Source organism: Schistocerca americana, chromosome 2 (assembly GCF_021461395.2).
Source record: "Schistocerca americana isolate TAMUIC-IGC-003095 chromosome 2, iqSchAmer2.1, whole genome shotgun sequence".
Classification (NCBI taxonomy): domain Eukaryota; kingdom Metazoa; phylum Arthropoda; class Insecta; order Orthoptera; family Acrididae; genus Schistocerca; species Schistocerca americana.
Genome location: NC_060120.1, coordinates 512,744,001 through 512,767,919, shown reverse-complemented (window position 1 = coordinate 512,767,919; position 23,919 = coordinate 512,744,001). Strand labels below are relative to the sequence as shown.

At 37.7% G+C, this 23,919-nt stretch overlaps 1 protein-coding gene across 1 annotated transcript in view; it reads left to right on the top strand.

Annotated features, from left to right (window-relative positions):
* LOC124595100 (sterol regulatory element-binding protein cleavage-activating protein) overlaps window positions 1-23,919 on the top strand; it is a 241,904-nt gene that overhangs the window by 41,876 nt on the left and 176,109 nt on the right. The window contains exons 5-7 of the mRNA XM_047133693.1: window positions 6,385-6,565; window positions 11,804-11,949; window positions 15,791-16,043. Of these exons, the coding sequence (XP_046989649.1) occupies window positions 6,385-6,565; window positions 11,804-11,949; window positions 15,791-16,043 (580 nt within the window). The remainder of the gene's footprint in view (window positions 1-6,384; window positions 6,566-11,803; window positions 11,950-15,790; window positions 16,044-23,919) is intronic.

Sequence of the window (23,919 nt, the reverse complement as noted above, 5' to 3'; positions counted from 1 at the left end):
CGTGGATTGCGTTTAGCATCTGGAGCTTTTTACACCAGCCCCATAGAGAGCCTTTACGCTGAGACTGCTGAACCTCCGCTGTCCAATTGGCGAGCTGTCCTGAGTTGTTACGTTAGTCGTCTGTCTTCCATGTCTACTCATCCGACCCATGCCTTTTTTTCCAACACCTCCTTGGATTTAGGGTATGCAGGCAACCCTTCCTCTCTGCTACCATTGGGAGTCTGCTTCTGTCAACTGCTATGTTCCCTTTCGTTCCAATTTCCTAAAAGTTTCTTGACCAATGGGGATACAGCACCATCTTGGTCTCACTCCCGGCCCTGCCTTCTCCGTAATCTATGCCAGCTTCCCAAGGATAGTACCCCCCCTTATAGTTTGTCGGGCATTTGCTTCTGTGTGCGCACAAATGGAGAATGCCACATTTATTTACACAGACGACTCAAAAGACCACATTTTGTGTTGAGAGTGCATATATTCTTGGTGACACCCCTATCCTTCCTGACCAGTGTTCGGTTTTTACCGCAGAGCTTGATGATGTTCACCAGGCTGTCCAATACATCCATTGCCATAAGGGGATAAGGTATATTATATGCTCAGATTCACTCAGCTTTCTTGTCAACCTCCAAACTCTTTATCGTGTCCACCTTCTGGTCCACCGGGTTCAGGACTGCCTCCACATGCTCCACTTGGGGGGCTGTCTCTGTGACATTCCTCTGGATCCCAGGGCATGTTGGTATCGCGGAAATGAGGCAGCTGATAGAGTGGCAAAGGCTGCAGCCTCTCTTCCTTGGCCCACTGTTCACATGGTTCCCTTTGCCGATCTACAGAGTGTTTTATGCCATCGTGTTGCTCTTTTATGGCATACACATTGGTCTGCACTTCCCGATAATAAATTACGGGATGTAAAACCTGTTCTCTGTGCTTGCACCTCTTCCTCCCGGCCTCATCATCGGGAGGAGGTAATTTTAACCAGACCCCGGATAGGGCACTGTCTTTTAGCCATCGACATCTTTTAAGTGGTGATCCTCCCCCGCTTTGTCCCCACTTCTCGCAACTGTGGACGGTGAGACACATTTTACTTCAGTGCCCCTCTTTTAATCTGCTAGGTGCCCGTGTACAGCTGTCACCTGATATATCTTCCCTTTTAGCAGATGACACGCGTTCTGTCGATCCCATCTTTGAGTTTATCAGTGTCAGTGAGATGACATCGATCATTTGAAGCTCTTTTTTGCAGAAAACAAGCCCCCTTCAACAGCATTTTTCTTGGTCTTCCTTTCGTTTTTAGTTTCCCTCCTTTGAGAGTTTCTCTCCCATTGCTGCTGCTTTAAAAATTTCGTTTTTTACCCTTCACTAAGCCACAGAATAAGTGCTTATGACCGTAGCAGTTTTGCACCCTAAAACCATAAAAAAAGTGAAACTTTGCACATAATAACTTACCAATACAAGCTCATAGAATATAAAATTTTGTTCTCCTGCTGTTTTCCAATAACTTACAAATTGAGGGCAAAGCTGACAGTTTTTCTAAAAATGCTGAAACGGGTATTTTTTGCCCACTTAAAAAAAAAACGCACATTAGAAAGACCACAGTCTGAACCACTAAAAAAACTGTTTGGTTTTGCAGTGGACTTGTATAAGATGCTAAAACATAATGAAAAACTGAAACTGAAAGTCCACCGAATTGATATACACTTAAAAAAGTGAAATTTAGCTTTTTATACCTCTGAAATTAGCTATAGGATGAACCTGAAACTTTGCACATACCATATTTTGTGGACTATGAGATGCACATTTTTCTTTGAAAAATTGTGTCCAAAATAAGGGTTCATATTGTAATGAGTGGAATCACAGTGACTGCATTTGCACAAGACATACAGAATGAACTCAATGACGTGGTGTGAGTTGCTATTGGGTACAACCGCAAATCACGGTTTGTCCGTGTCCAGGGTACTGTGACCAATGCGACGTACGTGAATGTCATCCTGCAACCTGTAGCCATACCCTCTCTGCGGAATACCCTAGACACAATTTTTCGGCAAGACAGTGCATGACCACATGTTTCTGCACGAACACTTGCCTTCTTTTTGTCACAGGATGTCAGTCTTCTGTCCTGGCCTGCAGATCACCATACATGTCGCCAATCGGAAATGTATGGGGTATGGTGAAACGACAAGTGCAGCACTATGACCCAATGCCAACCACCACAGATGAACTTTGGAACAGGTGTATGCAGCATGGATCCTTGGACCACAGGACACCATTCACGCCTTATACGCGTTGATGCCATCACACATGAAACAAGTTATCAGGACCCATACAGACCATGTGCCTTCTAGGTTGCAGGGCACAGGCTGAACCGAGGTGACTGAAAGGCTAATCCTTTCTGCCACACATACTAATGTACATGTCCTATCTATAGTCATTCAAGGTGTTCTGTTTTTCTGAACTTGAGTGTATACACTTTGTGCTGTAGCTGTTGTGCAACAATTTTACTACCCTGATCTCCACAGCCTTGGTAAAGCACAGTTAAATTGTGAAGCTGATAACCAATTTGATTCTGTAATTATAGCAGAAATCAGACTGAAATATGTAACGATAAAAGTGTGCCAAAAATGCCGTTTTTGAAATCAACAGGGTGTCTAAGACCCGGGAGATCCGGGAAAAACCCGAAAATCTTTTCATCCAGGAGAAAACCGGGAAAAACCTGGGAATTTTTTTTAATTCCGGGACTTTTTCATTGTTTTTGTTCTGAGTGAAATTTTTGTAATTTTGACTGGTAAGAACCAATACTCTAACAAAGGATATTACTGTATCCTGATACTGCAGAACAATACTGCAGCCATAAAACATGAACGAGAGAAAGACCTAAAATAAAACTTAAATTGCAAAGGAAATGCGCCATATAGAGCAACAAAACACAGTGCTCCTACAAGCGTCTGCCAACAGCAAAATGTGTCAAAGGCTTTAGGAAGACTATGCAATGCTTCGTAACAACAAATTGCCTCCGATGAGCATGACGCCACAACTGTTAAAATTAGATTTGTTTTAGCAGTTACGAGTGGGATCATGCGTATGCGCAGTTGAGTAGTTTCTTCCGCATCTGGCTACAGGAGCTGTGTAAGCAGTTGCAGTTTAAAAAAAAAAAAAGGGCGGGGGGGGGGGGGGGGGGGCAGCTAGGAGCTACCGGGGAAAATTTTACTGGCGCGCCCAAGCTGCCAGATTGCACAGCAGCCCTAGGAGTGTGTGTGTGTGTGTGTGGGGGAGGGGGGGGGGGGTAGCAAATTCATATAAAACTTGTTTCTCAAAGCGACTAGCATCCAGTGCACGTTCGTCTATCGATTATTCATATGACTTTGAAATGTGTCCCTGTCAGTTTTTGAACATTGTTGAACACATTCTAATTTGAGTTCTGAATGAATCATGAGTTGATTTGTGAATGCATGCATAGTGCACGTGATGTCTCTGCCAGTGGAATCCTCGTCACATCTAGAAATAAACTTCCCTGCAGACAAAAGGGGCTATACGAGCTGAGCGGAGTATAGCTGAACGAAAGAAAGCCAACCACTGTCTGATTATGTGGTTGATAGGGTTTGCGAATAATGAGCGTTGTTACGATTACCGGCGAGATCCATAGATTCAGACTACCTGAGTGCGAATAAATGACTAACAGGAATAACAGGTAAGAAAGATTACATATTATCTTCTCGATGTATCCAAGAAAATGAAATTTTGACAGAAAATTTTTGGCCAGATCGCTATACTAGCAAGGGCCAGTTGTACAGTCCTCGGCTAACAGTCACTTAAGTTCTATTTTGGAAGTAACGCGGAAAACGTGGTGTACGAACACATAACAATGCCTAACCGGAGAATAATCGCAGGATAACTAAACTGGTGAAGTTAACCGGCGAATAAGCTTTGTCGTTGGCAGGAATAGATACAGAATTAGTGATGACAACATTGTTTGTTAGAACGAGGAAGGAGAAGAAACGGGGACATCACACGAATTATGGAACAATAAGATGATCCAAATTTCTATAAAAATTTCGCACTACAACTTTTCGATCCCATGCTTGAGAAACTGGAGAGCATGGATGAAGTGTAAAACTATTTCCTAACGTAAAGCCTTTTGCTTGTAGTAGGCCTAATAGGCATTTGATATTGGTACTTTGTGAATTATAATCTGCCGTGTTATAAAAATGACTATTTCTGCCAAAACAGTCTCGTTTATTTGGCGTGTGTTACAATTGCTGCAGCATTATAAAGACCTATTTTGTTTTATCTCGGAGGCAGTGACAAAATATAGGTAATCAGGTTGAGAAACCACACCAGTCTTGGGCCTATTTGTAATTAAAACTTTTTCAGTGTTAGACAATGACATTTCGATTTTTCATGTAGCAAAACGTTTGAAGAACTTTGATGAGGTAACAGATCCTTTTGCAGAAAGGAAAGCACGCCATGTAAAGCTGTAGCAAGATTAGAGAGAAAAAAATTCTAGGAGCTAAGGATTGAAGAAATGTGTATTGTCTTGCTTGTCTCTTCTCTTTACTGGCTTTGTGTATCCTATACTCAATTTTATGTCACGCAAAGCAGCAAGTTGTTAGCTAATAGGGAATAAAGAATGCAAATTTTCTGAAGAGGGGCAGGATGTCAAACCAGCCGACTGGAAGCAGGAGAGGCACCATAGAACATTTTAATTTCCACTGTCCTGAATATAGTTTGATGGCATCCAGTACAAAATATACACATTTCAATTCCACAGACCGAAATACAGTGACGTGCGATAGAACAATGCTGTGTGAAGAGGTGTGGCGCTGCATTTTGCGACACTTAAGATCAGATAACATGTCTTACAATTCCTCAGACACATATGTTTTTATCAGTCTTCAGAAAGATATGTGCTACAAAATGAACGTATTTTTGAAAATTCGACGTTTTTTTTTTTTTTTTTTTTTTTTTTTTTAAATGTCCCATCTCAAACGCTCGAGGGACGCCACTATCTACTATTGCCCCGGTTCGGAAATATCGTAGATACGGGTCTGATGGACAGAGCGGTCTGAGTTATAATAGGTAAGCGGATAGTGTCCATGTGACCCGTGTTTACATTTAGTGATTTGAGACCAATATTATATGTGAAAGCTTTGTTTTTCTTGTAGCAACATTATATATATTAATTTAAACCTGTAACTTTTCGCGCTACATAACAGTGATGTTGCTATTGGCTGACTACACCACGTGTCCGAAGCTTTGAATATCCGCGGCCATCGGCTGGCGAGATCACGTGACATGAGCTATGACTGGCTTACAAATACGCATTGCAATCTCGATTTCAATGCTTCGGAAAGTAACATGCGGTGTTTGGTGGAATTCGAATTTATACTTTCGTAATTCGAAAATATGCAGCGTACATGTTACTGCAGATCAAACATCTTTCCAAAAGGTGTTTTGTTTTCTAAAGCGCCGGGAAATTCTACGGCCATGTATAAAACCATAACCATTCAAAGGATTGATAAGCTATACAGTTCCGAGAGAAAATGTACTTTCAATTAACAGGGAAAACTATGTTTCCACCAGGGAGAAAGTGTATTTTTAACTGGGAAATCCGGGAGAAATGCAGGAATTTTTTTCCCTTGTCCACGTATACACCTTGATCAACTTTGTTCTCAATTTGTAAACTATTGGGAAGCAGTAGGAGAATGAAATTGTGTATTCTAAGCCCTTGTATTGGTAAGTTAATACGTGCAAAGTTTCAGATGTATCCTGCGATTACTTCTGGAGATATAAAAAGCTAAACTTCACGTTTCTTCGAGCATCTATTTTTTTCAGCTGACTTTGCTTCAACTTATCCATATCCAAATTGCTCAGGAAATATTTTTATTATTATTTTGACTAAGAGAGCACAAAAAGTTGTACAAGATGACCAATTTTTGTTTCTTTAAAAAAAAATATTACTAGAGATGTTATGTCTGAACATCATCAAAAACTCACAGATGCACTGTTGATAGTTGCGCTATGGGACTGAGCAAATGACTGATTCTCTGGAAGTATTGTATTGATGATGGTGAAACTTTACCAAAGTGAAATGGAGACATGTGCTGTTCTTAATACAAAATTTCATCAAAATCCACGATGGTCATGCGGCAACCTCTAGACCACTTCACATGGAATGACAGAGTCTGGTACTTTGCAGTGTAAATTATATTTACTGGTGAAAAATGAGGTTTTTGTGTTCCATTCCGCTGTAAGTATCGAATGACTCAATCATATTGAACATTATATACTTCATTGAAATAAAAGCAATTTTATGGATTGGAGGAATGACTTAATTTTCTTGTTGGAGACTTTGTGGCTACAGTAATTAAATATGATTTTATTACTTTTTGCTACCCACAGTTCATTGACACTTTCTGATGTCTGCCTCCACGTGGAATCTGCTGTGGCATTGGCGTCAGAGCATCGATCAATGGTGCCAGAGTTTGGATGCCTAGTTTTGAGTCCTGCTGGCCTTTGGCATCATGACCCAGGACGTTATGCTAAAGATCCTGCACCACTGAGGACTGTATTCACATACCAAGTAATTATTCTGTATATATTATGTACTACTATATGGTATTGCTGACATGAATCATTATGTTACATCATTCTCGATTTACCGTATTTACCTGAGTATAAGATGATCCTGAATATAAGATGACTTCCCCCCCCCCCTTTTTTTTTAAGAAGCTCCTTGGAAAAATTTTATTTTTAAAATACTCTGGCTAATCAAAATTACAAACATTGTATTGCTATAAATTAGCTCTGTAAAAAGTTAACATTATATCTATTCTAAACTATACCAATTATTGACTCGCTACATTTTGATAAGATACGTAGAAATAAAATAATCAAAAATAAGTGGTTTACCTTAATTTTTATTTTCGATTTCTATTTTTCTTGCTACTTCTGTGGTATTGGTATTTTTAATCATCATCATCATAATCATCATCATTATCATCACTACCACCTCCTCCTTAATCACTAGTACCACTAGATTAATTTGTAACCTCCTGGCATTTCTTCTTTCCTGACACTTTTCTCATAGTAGTCTGTCATCTTCGGAGCCATCCATAGCACTGGATATGTAGCACTTTTTGAATCCTTCCATAATAGATTCACTAGGGGTCAACTGACTGAACATAGTGTTTCTTTAATTTCCACTCTGGAATGAGGGCATTGTCTCTTTGAAGAAGTAACTCACTGTAAAGCTGACATAGGTGAACCTTAAAAGGTCTAATCACAACAACATCCATTACTTGAAGAAATGAGATCATGCTAGCAGAAATTGTTATCATATCTTTGTTGTTTTTTGCTATTAGATCTTTAACTTCCTGGGTGTGAGGTGTCACCTGAAAGAATCCAGCACCAGTATTTCCCTCTGTTAAGCAAAGAGCCTAGTATTTTGTTCTAAACAGCCCGCAGTCAATCTTATCACAAAGTCATTAGTCATCAACCCTTTTATTGGCATCTAAAGTTAAACCCTGCAGGTTGTTTTTCTTTTGGTATTGTATTCCTGTGAAGACTCACTTAATGGGGCAGTTTCCTTCCATCTGCTAGTGCATCCAGCAATACCTTTATTCTGGTGTTTTCTCTGTCAGAAATCCATGTAGGAACACTTTTAATGCCCTTAACATTGAAAGTAACATTTGATGTCATGTCAAAAAAGAATGTGTCTGAACAGTGTTGTCCATATGAGCTAGCAAATAGTTATGCCATTTCGTAAGATTGATTATATGATGCTGATACGCAAGTAGTTTTTTGTGATACGCCATGGGAAGTTGCTTGCTAACGTAGTTCCCAGTTGTAATGTAAGCCCTGTCCTCTTCATCATCCTTGCACACTGGCTAGTAATTTCTTTGAATTCAACAACACATGCAGCTTCAAAATTTTTCTTCATCTCCAATGGCTTCATTCAGATAATTTCTCAAGAAATCGCACTTCTCTTGCACATACTGAAAAACCTGCTGCTTCAAATAATGAAAACTGCCCTGCTTCACTTCCCTGAAATGTGGCTGGTAAAACTGACATTATTTAATTTATTCTTCATCTGATTCCACCTGAAACAGTCACTTCTGTGACACCATATTTTCTTCCAGCTACACACTTGTTCATGCCTCCTGGTTCCAGAATCATCATTAACTTAAAATTAGTGTTGTATTGTCTGCATGAACCACTTGAGAACTGCGAACTTATACATCCATGTTTTTCAACAGTGTCTTGATTGTAATTTGCATCCATTGTTGATTGCTACAGTTTGTGTGGCACTAACAATATAAACATACTGAATCACAACAATATGGTGTCCTCTCAGCTTCTTACAGCTGAATTGACAGAAATCGTACAACTGCAGATAACACTGTAAGCCAACCTAGAAAATCAACGGTACTGCAGAGCAGTGAAATCTTAAGGGCCCCACACATAAATGATGAAAATCACGACATATTCGAAAATAAACAGCCTAATATTTTTGACAAGCAAGAATATAAATGTCATTGCAGCTAATAAACTGTGCTATTAGCTTCCCGCCTAGCCACCAAAACTGGCTTTATTGCTTCATTAGCTTTTGATATTGTAGGAACCGGCAAAGGTTCTGGTTCATCCTCATTGTCACTTTCTTCCAGATTCTCTGCGATCTGTTCCTGTAACACTTCATGAATTGTCACAGACTGACAGACAGTAAAACCTCTGTCACATTCAATATATTCACCAAAGATAATCAGTCAGTGTTTCCATCTGGCCCCATTATTTGCTGACATTGTTCAGCTGGAATTCCATTGCTCAGGTGGAATTCTTGTGTAATGTCTTTTAAGTATCTGATGAAAGCCAGCCTTCTTGAAGCAGTTTCACATTGTGCTTTCTTACGCTGAATCTCGGGCACTTCTTATGTAATACACAGCGTCCAAGATTGTAACGTTTCTCATCATAGTATGAAGACATGCCATCCAATTTTGTACAAGAATCTTCCTGTATTTTGTTTCAGGAATTTTATAATGTTTTTGCCAAGTTGCTGAAGGTAGCTGATACAGTTAGGAGGAAAAAAAACATTACTTTATATTAAACGGAAGCGCTGGCAGGTCGATAGACACACAAACAAACACAAACATACACACAAAATTCAAGCTTTCGCAACAAACTGTTGCCTCATCAGGAAAGAGGGAAGGAGAGGGAAAGACGAAAGGATGTGGGTTTTAAGGGAGAGGGTAAGGAGTCATTCCAATCCCGGGAGCGGAAGGACTTACCTTAGGGGGAAAACAGGATGGGTATACACTCGCGCACACACACATATCCATCCACACATATTCCCACGTGGAATGTTTCCCTCTATTATATTACTTCATATTATGTAGATTCGATGTATCTTGGTGATGTGCTGCATGCTGGTCAGTAAACAGAACGATTTTCCTATTTCTAAAACCCAACCTTACATCCCAGGCATGTAAGTACTATTTGAATATAGTTTGTTTTACCCATGCTTTCACATTAGATTTACATGCAGGTGGAACTGTCCACACATTTATAAAAAATTGTGGAGTCTTTACCTTTCCAATTATTAGTGGCACCACCTTTTCTATTCCACTTTCATTACAACACAACGAAACACTTAGCCTCTCTTTACTAAATTTTCTGCTGTGGCATTTCTCTCCTCTTAACTCCAGAGTTTTTTCAGGCAGAGGGTGAAAAATAAGCTTCTTTCACCTGCCTTAGCAACATCATTGGGACTATACCTTTCTGTGACTCATAGAAGACTATTTTACCATGACTGAAAAGTGTTAAAGTTTACAGTTCCGACCTCACTTCAAGCACATTTATACACTAAATTATGTTGATTCTTACACCTCTTGATCCAGCCTTTGGATGAATGTTTTGTGAGTCCCAACTTTTTGTCAAATACATTTTCTTTACCACAAATGACAGTATCACTGACTGGAATATTTGAAGCACAAGCTTGCTTAATTCACTTTAACAGCACACTTTCTACTTCTGGAAACTGACTATCATGTACCCATTTTCATTTATGGTTTCCTCCTTCCAAACAAGCCCTTCCTTCTTCTTCTTCTTCTTCTTCTTTCTCATCTCCTTTGTCACTACTAGTATTTTATGCCCAAGCTATCTGTCACCAGTCCCATACAGCTTGCTTTTCTAGCCTGTTCTTCCCTAGTTCCTGACTTTTTAACTGTCATCTTTGCTACTTTTATAAAGTTGGATCCACAAGCAAAAGCAGGTGAGTTTTAAGGTCATTCTGCTCAACTCTGACTGCCAGTGAGTATTCAGTTGGTTTCAGGGCACTCTGCTTTGAAGATCATTGTCAGTGTGAGTGTTTAAATATAATTGTAAATTCTTGATTGACTTATTTTTTGCATTTGGTGTGAGCACTCATTGCTTCTGATGGTGGTAAGTGGTAAATACTATGTAAACAAGTGAGAGACATTACATTCTTTCTTCATGTGGGAGGCAGTGCTGTGATCATTTGTTTGTAGGTTGTTATAAATCTGACCTTTTGGTCAGCATCAATAACACTTGTCTGTAAACCAGTGTCACTAGAGAATCTTGGAGAATGGCTTATAGGGCTGTGTTGTGTAGCCTGTTTATTTGTAGAAATCAGATTGTAATACTTGCATATTACAGGGGCTGCAGTTTCAGCTAGAAGTGATAACTGTCAGCATAGAAAAACAACAGCTTATTAATGCATGTATTATCTCCAAATGTGTGACGATAGAAAACTTTATTAGTTTACATGTCCATTTCGTTCACCAGTACACCACTTTGATGGATAGGGTTTGTATGAATTTGCACCTAGTTTAAATGTTTCAAGATTTATTGATATATGGGTAGATTAAGATTTTTGTTCTGCATATAATATGCATTTCACCTCTCGCCGTGTGCAGCACATGCACTGAATATCAAGATACACTGTGATTTGGATTCCATTTTATACCAGTAATCTCCTTGTAACTGGCTGGCTGGATCAGTTCACAGTCTAACCAACGCTACTACCATCACACCCAGTAAAGCATTATAACGTCCAAATGAACTTTTGGCTGAGATATACCTTAATTTTTAGAGTTGAGTCTGATGTTCACACAGGATAAACATAGATTTGATTTCAAGTGAATTTCTTGATGAAAAATAATTGTACTTACCTCAGTATATGCCATAAGATATTTCAATATTTAACCACTATGTAATTGCATCATAGCTTCTTTTTTTATCTTTCTAAATCTCTAATGATATCTGTCTCTGCTATGTTTCTTACTATATCTCTACTTTATCATTTCTTTTCATTTTCTCTTGCAAACTCTACATAAAATGTTTGTTAGGTTTTTTGCTTATTGTATGACCTTTAACTTATTCAATATGAAGCAATTGCAGGATACAAACACTTTAATATCTGTATCCACTGGTACATGTGTTAACTTCTTAATCATTTTAACGTTGGAAGAAAATGAAAGTGGCTGAACAGTACCATAGATTTATTTTGTGGTTTTTGGAGTATGTTGTAGGATTTAAATTCCACTGTTATGAGTTGATGATATGTTATTGCAAGAACCCATTTCCTTGTTTGATATTAAATTAAGGTAAAATATGTGAGGAACTACATGTCACTCACCTGAGCATGACAATATTGTAGATTGTTTGTAGAACTGTCTATACATTTTTATAAAATTTGTTCAGAGTTTTTGTGAAGCTACACTAATAACTAATTGGACAAGTACGAAATTCAGAAATTACAATAATAAGTTTATTTGATGTTAATAACAGAAATAAATTGTTACAGGGTGTTCAGCATGGGAAGGTGAGTCTGTCAGAAGTTCTTCTGGGGCATTGCGTGAAAGACACTGGCGTTAAGAGGTATCCACTTCGAAGTCGGCAGAGAGTGCTGCAGTATGCACTCACCCTATTTCTTCGTGTTCACAGTCAAGAGTAAGTTTTGTAAGTCAGTTGTGGCTCAGTATAAGAATATGAGTACTGCAGGCTTCTTTTTGAAATAGCATCACAATAATGTATACCAGGCTGCATTATAGTTGGTATTTTTGTAAGCAACTTTTGCATACCTGAATATTAATCTCATCCCCTGGTGTTCCTTTATTTTCTTATTTGTTGTTCCCATACAGATTACTATCCAATTGCGATCAATATTTTAAGTGTGCTGCTGTGTGCCATTATGAAATTTCAGAGTTAGAGTAACATGTAATTTATTTGTTAAGCGTTGTCCTTTATTTGTTGTTACATGTCTGTTCTTTAACATTTGCGTGTTGAATATAGAGTGGAGCAGAGTATTGTTGTGCTGTTTCCAATGCTTTGCGAGGCATAACAGGTACTGACTCATTAGTTTCAAACAATAAAAAGGAAAGACAATCACGTGACACACACACACACACACACACACACACACACACACACACAGGGAGGCCTGCAGTGGCAAATTGTGGATCAGTTATGATAATCACAAAGCTGAGTGACTGGAACAAAAAGTGGGAGGAGAGTGGTGTGTAGCATACAGTGTCATTAAAGGAGACAATGGGTCAGGATGAGAGGTAGGAAAAGGGCAACTGAGGTCAATGAGTAACAAAAGTGTAGAAGTGTTTTGAGAATAGATGATGTTTTGGAGGGACCTTTAATTTGAAAGGAAATGTATGTTGAAGGTGGTGGGTGACTATGCACCTGTGTAATCACACCTGTAAGGTGTAGTAGTGGAAGATAGATAAAGATTTCGCATAACTTGTGTTACCACATTTTGCCATTGCCGCTAAGAATCTCTTTCTTTCTGTTTCCTTCTAGGCACACTTCCTTATCCTGTAAATGTTTTTCCCACCACTTTGTTCCTCTCCCACCGTACTCAGCTACCCAGAAAGAGTGTGTGTGTGTGTGTTTGTGTGTGTGTGTGTGTGTGTGTGTGTGTGTGTGTGTTTGTTTTAGTAGTAATGGTAGTAGTAGTAGTAGTAGTTGTTGTTGTTGTTGTTGTGAAGTAACTTAAATCACTTAATAAAAGCGAGCCCTCCAGTCCAACTCTATACCAGTTCGGTTCCTTTTGGAGTATGCTGATTCACAGGCTTCACACTTAACAATCATATACAACCACTCGCTTGATGAAAGATCTGTTCCCAAAGACTGGAAAGTTGCAAAGGTTACACCAATATTCAAAAAGATAATAGAAGTAATCCACTAAATTAAAAGCCCATAACATTAACGTCGATATGCAGCAGGATTCTGGAATATATATTGTGTTTTAACATTATGAATTAGCTCAAAGAGAATGGTTTATTGACATGTAGTCAACAATAATTTAGAAACCACCGTTCTTGTGAAACACTACTAGCTCTTTAATCGCATGAGGTGTTGAGTGCTATCGACAAAGAATTTCAAATTGATTTCATATTTCTAGAAGGCTTTTGACACTGTAGCTCAGGAGCGGCTTGTAATCAAGTTGCTTGCATATGGAATATCATCTGAGTTATGCGACTGGATTTGTGATTTTCTGTCACAGAGGTCACAGTTTGTTGCAATTGATGGAAAGTTGTCAAATAAAACAGATGTGATTTCTGGCATTCCCGAAGACAGTGTTATAGGTCTTCTATTGTTCCTTATGTATATAAATGATTTAGGAGACAATCTGAGCAGCTGGCATAGGCTACTTGCAGATGATGCTGTTGAATCTGTTAAACTTTGATTACATGATAAATCATCAAATCTAAAGGCCATAAATTACACTAAATACGTAGCAATTGCAATTATGAACAATTTAAATTTGAAAGAACACATAGAAAATGTTGCAGAGTAGGTGAACCAAAGACTGCGTTCCATTAGCAGAACACTTAGCAGAAGCAACAGATCTGCTAAAGAGACTGGCTACGCTATGCTTGTCCGTCCTTTTTTGGAGTACTGCTGTTCAATGTGTGATCCTTACCAGATAGGATAACAAAATACATTGAGAAAGTTCAAAGAATGGCAGCGTGTTTTGTGTCATTGAGAAATAAGGGAGAGAGTGCCACAGACATGATATAGGATTTGGGGTGGACATCATCAAAACAAAGGTGTTTCTCTTCGCGGCTGGGTCTTCTCACAAAATTTTAGTCACCAACTTTCTGCTCTGAATGCAAAAATGTTTTGTTGACCCCATCCTAACGTAAGGAGAAATGATCATCTTAATAAAATAAGAAAGCAGAGCTCCCACAAAAATATAAAGGTGTTGTTTTTTCTGTGTACTTTTCGAGTGTTTAATAACAGAGAATTATTGTGAAAGTGGTTCAGTGAATCCTCTGCCAGGCACTCAAGTGTGATTAGCAGAGTTGCCATGTAGGTGTAGATGTATGTGGGATAGCATTTCTTAACAACAGTAGCTGCAGATGCAGTTGTTGATTTTTCTAATCTGTTGCTTATGTGTATGCGTCATCCATACATTGTTTGTTGGTGATTGGTTATCTTTCATCAGTTTTGTTTGTTGATTCGGCCCTGGAATATCCATTGTTATAAAGTGTGTCTTCTATTTCCTTGCATTACCAATTGGTTCTCATGCTGGATTGCAAAGCAGTGCAAGATTTAATAGATTGTAGAGTTGTGAAGGCTTTCCAAGTTTTGTTCTTTAGTTTGATATACTGGAACTGATATAAATGTAACTAAAAGAAAATAGAATAGTGACAGTAAATCACAACCACATTATTTTTCAGTGTCTGCCTTGTACATGACACACACAGATTTGCAATACATAGAAATCCTCTCATTAATAAGGAGAAGGAAACACGCGTCCATAGATGTAGAGTGAGCATAGACTGTCCTGTCTTTCTTGTAATAGCTGGGTGTCCTGCTATACTTCTCATTGTAATGTTAAAATAATTTCAAGTTTATTTATCTTATCATCTCCTTCAAGTTTTGTGGCTTAGTAAGTTTACAAATCACAAATACTTGAAGCTCACCTTCACTCTTTGCTACATTCATCTTCTTCTTTAGTCTCCCTTCCATGCATCTGACATATGTATCCTTTATTTCTTTTTATTGATTTGTTTGTTTATTTTAAGCCACATATGTTCTTGTACTTTTTTTTTATCACAGTCTGTGTTCCTAGTATAACTGCCAATGTGTTGCTTTCAGATTATCACACACATTTTCTCTAATTGCACTTTCTTCTCCTGTTTGTCACATTGTATTTTTTCACTATCAGTTGTTATAGTAGGTTCACGTGTGTCTGCTAACTCATCACAATTTGGTTCCTCTTATTTAGTTCGACTGAAGTGTTTGATTCTGAAAGCTGTGGAACGAAATTGGTGTGTGCTGTCAATGAGTGTCACAGTTGTGCCTTTTTATGACGAAGCCTTGATACCTCTTTTTATGTGCTTCAGAAAAATATTTTAGAGATTGGATTGTTATGGAAGACAGTTTCATATTACTTATCAGTCTTCACTTTTATGGGAAAAATGTGAAAAGTCCATTCAGTTACACTGTTTTGAGATTGATGCTAGTAGCTATTATATTGCTGAGCAGTGGAAAATCCAGGATAGAGTGAGTGTGTTGGCTTCAGCTGCCGGAGACTGCAGTTGTATGTGCGATTTGCGTTTGCGTGTGTGTGTGTGTGTGTGTGTGTGTGTGTGAGAGAGAGAGAGAGAGAGAGAGAGAGAGAGAGAGAGAGAGAGATCTGCTTTTGACCAAGGCCTTGTTGAGTGAAAGCTTATTTTGTGACAGTCTTTTTGTTGTACCTACCTGTGACTCTGCATCTCCGCTATATGGTGAGTAGCAATTATTATATTGTTGAAATTTTTATCCCTTTCAGATTTCTTGATGGACTCCACCAGCGTTTGCGGCGATTGTACCCACTACATCAAGGAGGTGTTCAAAATCTGGATACGACATACAAAAATGAAAATGATTTGCTGCATGTGTACTACCCAGGAAAATTCAGTGCTCGAGCTGTTGCTCCTTTGATTGCCACTTTGGTAGCCATTTTTGTTTATGTCTACTTTTCTTTGCGAAAAGTTGAACTCATCAAATCAAAGTTGGGGATTGCATTTGCAGTTGTGATTACAGTAAGTTTTTTTTTATTGTGTAAAATTGCATAATTAATTTTCTTATTTCATTACAATATTTATGTGCAAAGTGAAACAGTCATATCCACCTATTCATTCCCATAATTTGTGTATTCCTACCAAGTGCATCAGAAGTTTGATTGCTCATGCAGTTAAATACATATAGGTTTTATATGCCCCAGAAAAATCATGAGTGGTGTGTACTAGGAGCTGACCATTTCTGTGAAGATAGAAGCTAATCAACTAATACTCATTGCAGTTGGTTTGGTTGGAGGCCTATGCATATACGAAAAATTCCATCTGCATCTCCAAGTTCCTTATCCTGAAGTCTTTGGCATCTGCAGGTCATAAATTATTGTAAAGCACTTAATCCCACCCAGTACACCACACCTCTGACAGTAGGATGGCATTTAGCCTAAATTTTTGTTTACTGAAGTCAGCACTTGACTTGGAAGATTATTTTTGAATTAACAACTGACATATTTGAGTGTCAGTCATACCAAATTCAGACTCATTTCTTCCTGCTTCAAAGACTGGCACATAACATTTTTGTTCCAAATATATGTTTAAAGCCTTACACTGAGAAGAAATTTTGTACCCATTATTTAACGTTTTATAATTTAAATTTCGTAGAGCAAGAACGTCAAGATTGATCATTACCACATAAGTTCTTTTGTAATTAATAACGGATTTAGTGAAATTTTCTACAGAACATTTTCAGGACATTGGGAAGTAAAGTGAAGTTGTGCAAGTTGTCATGTCTCATTTTGTTAAATGTTACATAGCGTGTTTATTGTATATATGTTAATTTACCATATTATTAAATAATGTCATCATGTTCCCCACTGTTACAACCATTGGAGTGTTTGCTTTTAGTATATTCAATAGATTCACATATTTTCTTTCAAACATTATTTATGTGCCTTACGTGACAGACACACAGGGCTCAGACTGTGAATTGAAGATTCCTGACAATGACTTGTCCATAAACAGTGTATGTTTCACTTTATGGCAGCTTCTGGCATTTGTATAATTGAATTCTGTTAAAAGGAGAAAGAGAGAGAGGGGGAAGAGAGAGGGGGGGGGGGGTGGAGAGAGGGGGGAGGGAGGGGAGAGAGCGGGGAGAGGAAGAGGAGAAGAAGCAGAAGAAGGAGTCAGATGCGAGGTAGCCACTGGTAAGGTAGAAATAAGATGCTCATTTCATAGTGTGAAAACCCAGGAAGGAGGACAAGTTGCTGTCTTTTAGATCTTGTAAACGTTAAAAATGCATGCATAATTACGTAGAGCACGACACATTCAAACTAATGCAGTGGTATTCCATTGCAGGTGAGTGATCTAAGTAATTATAATTATTAATAATATGTTACGCTGACAGCAACTTATGGCATTTAGGTCATTAAATTACATAGACTGCTATATATTCTAGAGTAATATTTCTTCCCCAGATGTTAAAACTTTATGTAGAGGCATAGTTAGCTATCATCTTTCAGTTTTGTAGTATTTGACGAGTTTGAGTTTGAAGTTAACCGTTTTTATTGGTAATGGTAAAAATTCTAAATATATCTTTTAGGAAGTACAAAATTTTACGTTATTGGAAAGAATAGCAAATTTGAAACTATACACACTCAGGTGACAAAAGTCATGGCATAGTGATATGCACATATACAAATGGCTGCAGTGTCACATACACAAGGTGTCAAAGGGCAGTGGAGCTCTTATTTATACTCATTTGATTCATGTGAAAAGGTTTCTGACATCATTATGGCTGCACAACAGGAATTAACAGACCGTGAGTGCAGAATATTAGTTACAGCTAGACTCATGGGACATTCCATTTTGGAAATTATTTGGGAATTCAGTGCTCTGAGATCCATAATGTCAATAGTGTGTTAAGAATACCAAGTTTCAGGCACTGCCTCTCGCTAGGGAGAACACTGTTGCTGATGGCCTTTACTTAACAACCGAGAGTGGCTGTGTTTGCTGAGCGATGTCAGTGCTAACAGACAAGCAACACTGCTTGAAATACCTCCAGAAATCAATGTATCCCTTAGGACAGTCTGGTGAAATTTAGCATTAATGGGCTATGGTAACAGACAACTGACCCGGGTACTTTTGCTAACAGCATGACATCGCCTACAGTGCTTCTCCTGGGGGTATGACCATATCGGTTGGACTCTTCAACCGTAGATACTAGTAGACTGGCCTTGCTGTGCAGAAGCTATAGGGCTGGTGTGGCTCCAACATAAACCACATGACTGTTGGCAAAACGTGGCGGGATTTCAAATCAGCATTCTGCCATCCTATGTTTGTATCGTATTTTTCCCACATTTCTCAATTGACTGTCAAATGCCTCCAACAAAAATTACTTTTTTATTTGTGAAAAATTATGCCAGAACTACATTTGACCTGGATTTGTTCACAGTACCATTTATAAAATCTAACAAATACATCGAACACCACTCTGGTGGGCAGCGGGACGAAATTACTATAAACTATCAATTAAAGTAAAATGTCGTTAAAATTCTTTTAAACAGTAAGGGTGGCCTCGTGTCAAAACATTGGATTCGCCGTGTTTTGAGCTCTAGTCACTTATAAAAGAAAATGGAATATGGGAATTATGTCAACTATAGGTGCCAAAATTGTCGACTTTAGGAGCAGGTCCATTTTAGAGTATCAATGTTAGGTGCACTTCAAAGATTCAGTTCCCACTATTTTTACAAAAGTTTAAACTGTCAGTTTTTAAAAAAAATTATATTTTAGGTGGAAAGTGAGACTTTGAAGTTTCAGAAAATAATTTTGGAGCGTAGGTTTAAAAATGACAGACACTGTAAATATACATTGTAAATAATAACTAACTTATCAAAACACTTAGGGCCTGTATCCAAAGCTGCCTTTTGTTTTCATCCATAGGGAACCTATGAGTAGGAACGAGAAACAATTATACTTACTTCTGTAACTGAATTATCACAGATACTTTCCAAAATGTAATATGAGTCTGACTTTACAGGCATCACTTTCAACACTTTAATTTACGTGATACTCTATTTCAAGCGTAAAAAACATATAAAAGTCACTTCAGCAGATTTCAATAAACGCATCTGCACTATCATAGAAACACTTACACGTGAAATGTAATGCCATTTCCCCTGACAAAACGTTGAGTACAGCCATAAGCACAACACAAAACAACCATGTTTTGCCAACATTCACGTGACTTCAGCCCAGAGATGTTGGAGCCACGAAAATGACGTCAGGGCCAGTCTATTATATTTATGGTTGAAGGTTGGACCCTAGATGATGGAAAACTGTGACCAGGTCAGGTGAATCCCGATTGATGATAAGGTTTGAGTGTGGCGGAGATCCCACAAAGTCATGGACCAAGTGTTCAACAAGGCACTTTGCAAGCTCCAGAATGATGTGGGCTGTGTTTACATGGAATGGACCAGGTGCTCTGGCTTATCTGAACTGATCATTGACTGAAAGTGGCTATGTTCAGCTACTTGGAGATCATTTGGAGCCGTTTATGGACTTCATGTCGCCAAACAACAATGTGCCATGTCACCAGGCACAGTTCGTTGCTATTGGTTTGAAGAACATTCTGGACAATTTGAGTGAATCATTGGGCCACTCAAATTGCCCTACATGAACCAGTCAAACATTCATGGGACATAATTGAGAGGTAAGGTCGTGCCCAAACCATGTCGCGTTGCTGCGCTATGCCGGGCAACACTGGTTCAAACTCTTAACAAATGGGTCAATCCATACCAAGTGGTCCAAGAAAAAATAATTGGTTGCTTGACCATCTCACGAAAATTTTGTATTTGCTGGGTGAATTCCCCAATGTTTAGTAGTCACAATTATATTTTTTAAAAAATTTATTGTTTATTATTTTGAAATGGCGGCCTTGTTTGTTCCAGGCCGCATGCATTTTTACGTATTTGCAAGCATCTACATTTTTTACAATTATTCAATAGTGGATTGTCCTAAGCCTTTCAGATAAAATGTGTTTAGTTCAACACACTCTGGCCTACAAATTAACATCATTATCACTTAGCTGAATGTATTCTTTAATATATTTTCAATAGTTCAAAGTTATCAGCCACAAAAAAAAAAAAAAAACCCTCAATTTTTGAACAGTAGTTTTTCAAAGAAAGATTGATTTTTCAGCTTTAATATTTTTTTTGCTGTTACACTGTATATTACAGCTACTTTTTATAGAGTATTAATGGTGAGCAGCGTACACTAAAAAAAATACACTATTTTAAAATATGGATTTTTTAAATTTTTCCATTTTGTGGCCTGCAATATCTTTGTTGGGGGACTGGATAAAAATCTGAAAATTTCACAGTTAATAGACTTTTATGATATCAAACTTCAGTGTAAATTTCAACTTTGAGATTCAATTGGAAGTTATGGAAAAAAATTACAAACACGAGTCAAAACTACATTTTTCAACATTTGCGACATCTAGGCTTATGGAATAAAATATATCAGTTACCGTATATAATTTAATCGTATCTATGATTACTTACTTTTATATTGAAAATAAGCCTACTAGTTACATTATGTTGTTCTATTGTTATTTGTTTTTAGTGCATCGCTCACTGAACATTTGAGAAATTTGTTCACTCAGTTTGGGTGTTAGATTATAAGTTCGCCCTGTCACAGTTGTAAATTCCATGGGAGACAGCTTCCTTAGTACATTTTTAAGTGGCATCCAAACTTGATTGTTCTCAATTTTTTGTAAAAGATGGCCTTGGTCCAGGAGGGTGATAAAATACAACATGTACATCTTGGTTTTGACAGTCAATATTATCAACTTCGCCAGTCCACCACTGTTCATTGTAAACACAAGCCACTATGCCTTTATTTTGAAGAACCAGTTGTACAAGTTTTCCACACTAATGTAGTTCACTATCAGATGAAATTGATGTGATCTTACACTTGAGTAAGTTGTGTGAATGGGTTACAAAACAATGAAAAGATCAGAGTGCCTTAAATCTTCTGACACGTGTTGTACCTTTCCTTCAACACACTGTCATAGACTTCTTGTATTTCCTCACATTGTACAAAAAACGTAGTTAATTCCTTTGATGATGTGTGTTTTACAGAATTCAAACATTTCTTGAGGTGTTATGATATGATTGTCATCGGTCTACTGCAGACTTGCTTTTGTGACAGCTTGCTTTGTTGTACCCCCGACACTATCACAAGCATTCTTCCCATGGCATGAAGGGAAAAAGTGCCATTTTACATCAAACCCAAAATCTCCTTTATGAAAGGAGACATTAATAGAACTTTTTTTGTTTTTATATTAACTTGCTGCCCCCACCCGAAAAGTAAGTAACTTTTTTATGGAAGGGTAGTGCTGTTTAATGTAGTTTGTTAATTTTAGTTAAAAAATGTGCACTGCTGTAGTGTTGTGTTCAAGGTAGTCACTTATGACACAAAAGCTGTGGCTCATTAGTTTATCTTCATCTTTGTAATAGAATACAAACGGATGAACTGGGGCCTGTTTGTTTACCCAGTGGTGCTCTTGTAATTCATCTTGTACAACAAAGGAATAATTTTCTGAAAAGTCAGCATGAACTAAGCATTCATCAGCTTTCAAGGTTTGCTTTTTGTCTTTCAAAAATTTACTTTGAGCTTTGGCAATAAAATGATGCATCTTGCGATTTTCAAGGTTAGCCACCAACACTTCAAACAACTCTTCTCTTGATCTTATGGCTGTCACCATTTCAGTTCTGTCTTGTGTCACCCATTGTTTGTATTTTATATTGTCAGGTATCAAATTGTCTTCTTCTGATTCTTCAAACATGTTAAGTAAGGCTTGTTTGCCTGGACAATCTTCACATTTTCCCTTGATCCTACAGCTGTAACTGTCAGTATTGCATACCATAACTTTCATAAGGTCTTTATAGTCAACTCTTAAGATTGGCCCCATCTATCATCAACTTTATGTTCTGATGATACAAACAAACACATACATTATGGGTGCCAGATGCCCCTGCAACAAAACACCATCTTGGTCTGAACTCACAAAAGTTAGATGTTCCAATTTTAATGTCTGATTTTCTTATTTAATTTCAGTGAATAGTTCATTTAAATTACACAATATTAACCTTTTTTGTCTTTGAATCTCAGAACCATTTTCTTTCACAGAAAAACAATCTTTTTTTTGCCAGACATCCAACAGCTGTTATTGTCATCATCATAATACTTAATAACTTTATTGATTGTGTTTTCATCTACCAAATTACATGCACTTTTCTTTTGTAATGCTGGTGAGATTCCCTGTTCTTTTTCTAATTGCCTTTTTAGCTTAACAAGATGTTCAACACTAACTTTTGCTTGACTCCAATAATTCGGCAGTAAACTGATAATCTTCACTTATCCTCTTTGCTTGAAGTACTGCATTTAGTTTTTAGTTTTTCTATCAAATCAGCATATTCGCTTGGTGAAGTTTTAGAACTTCCACCTGTTTTAGTACAAACTGTATTTTGAAATGAAACTTCCAAATTCTTTTTGACTAGCTGCCACTTCCTCAATTTTTGTATTCAAGGCACTTGGTCTTTTATCGTTACTTAGTTTTCTAATTTTACCAGCAGGCGATGCACCCAGGATTTCACAAGCTGTGTCTAATTTTTTAATGGTTGCTGATAAGTCACAAAATTCTGTATCTGAGGTTTCACTATCCTTTCTCTTGTGAATTACAAATATCTTAACACTGGACTCGCATTCGGGAGGACGACGGTTCAATCCCGTCTCCGGCCATCCTGATTTAGGTTTTCCGTGATTTCCCTAAATCGTTTCAGGTAAATGCCGGGATGGTTCCTGTGAAAGGGCATGGCCGATTTCCTTCCCAATCCTTCCCTAACCCAAGCTTGCGCTCCGTCTCTAATGACCTCGTTGTCGACGGGACGTTAAACACTAACCACCACCACCACCACCACCACCACCTACAAATATCTTAGAATAACATGTTGGACACAATGGTTTTCTTGGTATGAGATTGACAAAAGGGCTTTAATTTTTAGAATAATGATCAAATGTTATTTCTCGCAGGCCTTTTGTTATAGGTTTCATATGTTTCTCAAAAGGGTCCATGCAAGACTGACCAAAAAGTGATGAAATTTCATTTCATGGTACTTGCATGTTGATTTGACGTCTGGGCCAACTATTAAGTAAAACAACATTTTTTCTTCTTCACTGTAATCTTTTATTAAAGTAATGTCTTTAGGATACATTCCATACACACTTTTTTGACATGCTTCATTAATAATAAAACCAACAGAACACTGAGACACCATTTTTCAACTGCACACTTCAAGAATTTATTGCTAAATAAGTGTGAGTAGACAACAATCAGACTTGTAAGGCTTGCACATGCAATTGTTAGCCTGCTGAAACAACAACCACAGCATTGTTTCAACAAATAATCATCAGCTAGTGTAATGTGGTGTGTTACATTACACAATTGGTATACATTATTTGATTCGCCTACCAGATATCGCAGATGTTAAAAAACGTATGTTTGACTCGTGTTTGTAATCTTTTTTCCATAACTTCCAATTGAATCTCAAAATTGAAATTTATACTGAAGTTTGATGTCATATAAAGGTCTATTAACTGTGAAATTTTCAGATTTTTATCTGGTCCCCCAACAGAGATGTTGCAGGCCACAAAAAAAACATATTTTAAAATAGTGTATTTTTGTTAAGTGTAAGCTGCCCACCATTGATACTCCATAAAAACTAACTATACTATACAGTGTAATAGCAGAAAAAATATTAAAGCTGAGAAATTAATCTTTCTTTGGAAAACTATTGTTCAATAATTGAGTTTTTTTAATTTGTGGCTGATAACTTTGAACTAT